The 2,625-nt window shown below is 42.6% G+C and overlaps 1 protein-coding gene across 1 annotated transcript; it reads right to left on the bottom strand.

The window, feature by feature from the left end:
- Positions 1-564: 564 nt before the first annotated feature.
- On the bottom strand, positions 565-2,074 carry LOC21383986 (probable receptor-like protein kinase At4g39110; the record flags this gene model as incomplete). Its single annotated transcript, XM_010094971.2, has 1 exon — positions 565-2,074. A coding segment is annotated over exon 1 (1,445 nt), but the record flags the coding sequence as incomplete, so codon positions are not given.
- Positions 2,075-2,625: the final 551 nt, after the last annotated feature.

The raw sequence follows: 2,625 nt of genomic DNA, 5'->3' as shown, positions 1-2,625 counted from the left end.
TGAATACTAGAAATGATAATTTACAAGTCCTAATAATATTAAATTTTGACAAAATTAGCAGGTTGTCTCTTAAATTATTAAGTATGACAAATTATCCTTGATCTTAATTAAATGTTATTAGAGTGCTTCGAAATCGATGAATGGTATTAAAATTTAAAAGTAAACACTCTTATACCGTGACATTATGCATTCTGATTGTATTGAAATTTCAGTTTATTTCTTTAAAACGAGCTCATTTAATATGTACAAAAGAAATTAATTGTTTTAATAACAATCTGTAACATTTTGTTAAATTCCAGAAATAACTTATCCTTTCTTTGTTTTTATAGGTTTGAATAAAATTTGAACCATAAAGTTTTGGTGCAAACATTTTTTTTTTTTCGCTATCATGTCTTTCCTCACAAAATATAAACAAATAAATGTGAATATATGTTAAAAACTTATATTTAAACTTAACAACAAAACGAGCCATTAGCAAAATTGGTGAAAAGTTGATGAGGGAGAATATTTGTCAAATAATCTATATATTTTCGTAATTTGCTGAAAATTGAGTTATATAAATACCTGCCAAGGCCGAGTGTGGAAGAGTAGAAGTTAGACTTGTGTGAGCCAGAGGCCTTGCTTGACATAAAGCTAGTATCACTTGCGTGAACAGGTAGCAGCCATGACGAGAAACTGTTCCTCTTCTGCCAGTCCTGCGGCCGCTTGTGCCACTTTATCACCATCGCCCCCAGCCCCACAAACGCCCCGAACATCATCGCGAAGCCGACCGCCGCCACTGTCCCCCTTTTCGACCCTGAGCTCTCCCTCCTCCCGTCCACCCCAAACTCCCCATCCAAACTGTCCACCGTATTACTCATCTTCAACACCTCCAACCCATTTAGAATCGCGTTCAAATCCCCCGACCCCAAGTTCGACGGTCCTATCTGGACCGTAATTAGTCCATTAGACACCAAAGAGGAATTTACCACAATGTCCTTGTAATAAGGGACCGCCAATGCTCCCATTGTGTGGGACAAGTCCAGGTCCGAAATCGCCATTTGTCCATTGATGTAAACGTTGAAGTTAAGATTGTTCAACGCTTTGCTCACAATGTCGCAAAAGTGCAAACGCAAAAGATATCCAAAAGCCATGTCAACTTCAAAATTCCATGTCACGTTGAACTTTGGCTGGTTCACATTTGCCTCCGCCATTTCCACCAACGTCGCATAAACCATATGCGGCGCGATAAGCAGGGAATTAGTCCCTCCCGACGGGTATTTTATGACGCTCGGCGACACGGAAACCGTCTGCGCCAAGTTCTTGGCCTTGAGATAGGGCTCGTCGTTGGTCCAAGTCCTTCCTAGGGTGTCATTGGCTGATGTTATGAGCGGTCCTCCCATGTTAAGCCGGTAAACTGTCTGGTACGCGAAGGCGAACAACCCGGCGTAGTTTCCGACTGGGAGGAGGTTTGCTGCGCTGTCCGTGACGAGCTCGTCGGGAGCTGAGACGACCTCGATGGCGTTGATGAAGGCGGCGGAGTTCTTCTGCGGTGAGAACTTGATCGAAAAATGCGGGTCGACAGCGTTGATCAGGAACTCCTTGAGGATGGCCTTGTTGGTGTTGTTGACGTTGAAGCTGTGAAGAAGGACGTACTTCTCGGTCGTGACGGTGAACGTCGCCTTCTGAAGATCGAAAACGGTGTTGTTAATGGGGAAAAAGTGGAGACGGACGAAGTGGAATCCGGGTCGGGTCAGGTGGAGCGAGTACGTCGCTTCCTGGACGAATATCCTCGCCGTTAAGTACACCGGGGACGGGACGTCGGTGGCGGCAGCATCAGCGGAGATCTTGTAGTCGTCTTGGGCCTGGAGGAACTGGGACGTCTGCTGCTCGGTTTTGAACACTCGGCCATCCGGCGAGGTCGCAGTGGCCGTGGCGCCGCAGTCGAGAAGGAAGTTATCCTGCGGGACAAATGACGCGGCGGCGGCGGCGGAGACCGTAAGGAATAGGATGGCCAAGAGGGTAGCCATTTGGGTTTGTGATGGCAATGTGGGTGATAGAAAATGAAGAATATTATTACTATTGTTATTGTTATTTTTTGTTGTTAATCTCTTTTCTATCTCCATCCCTCCTGGGAGGAGGTATTGAGCAAGAAAAGAGGTTTTTGTTTTAGAGGGTAACGTATAATAAATTTAACTCTCCTTTTTGATCTATAACGTCAAGCTTGCTATAATGGGGTTTTCGGTTTTTCATTAGTCTGTTTTCATTTGGTTAATTTGATTGGATTGTGAGAAAGTGGTGGGAAAATTAGGGAGGAAAAAAAAAAAAAAACCAAACAAACAAACGGAGGGCTTGAGTTATTGCCTTGGAAAAAGGCAATGTTTGTGGAGGGCAAGTGCCAGCTTAAGGGTAAAGGCCATTAAGGCAACTCAAATCAAAGGACTTTTATTGTTAGTAAACCTTTTTTAACTAATTACATTTCCACCTCAAGGCCTCCTTATTAGTAGGAAACTTTTGGCTAATGATCTTTTCACCTTAAAATTTTATAATCGATCTTACTAGTTAGTGTTTTAAAAAGCTAAATACAAATAGATCCCAGTTTAATTCAATATGGATTAATGTTAAATAATTTATAGTTTTAATTCT

The sequence above is a fragment of the Morus notabilis genome, unplaced genomic scaffold, assembly GCF_000414095.1.
Source record: "Morus notabilis unplaced genomic scaffold, ASM41409v2 Scaffold9715, whole genome shotgun sequence".
In the NCBI taxonomy this organism is placed as follows: domain Eukaryota; kingdom Viridiplantae; phylum Streptophyta; class Magnoliopsida; order Rosales; family Moraceae; genus Morus; species Morus notabilis.
Note: the sequence above shows the minus strand (reverse complement) of the source record. Positions and strands in the feature narration are given on the sequence as shown.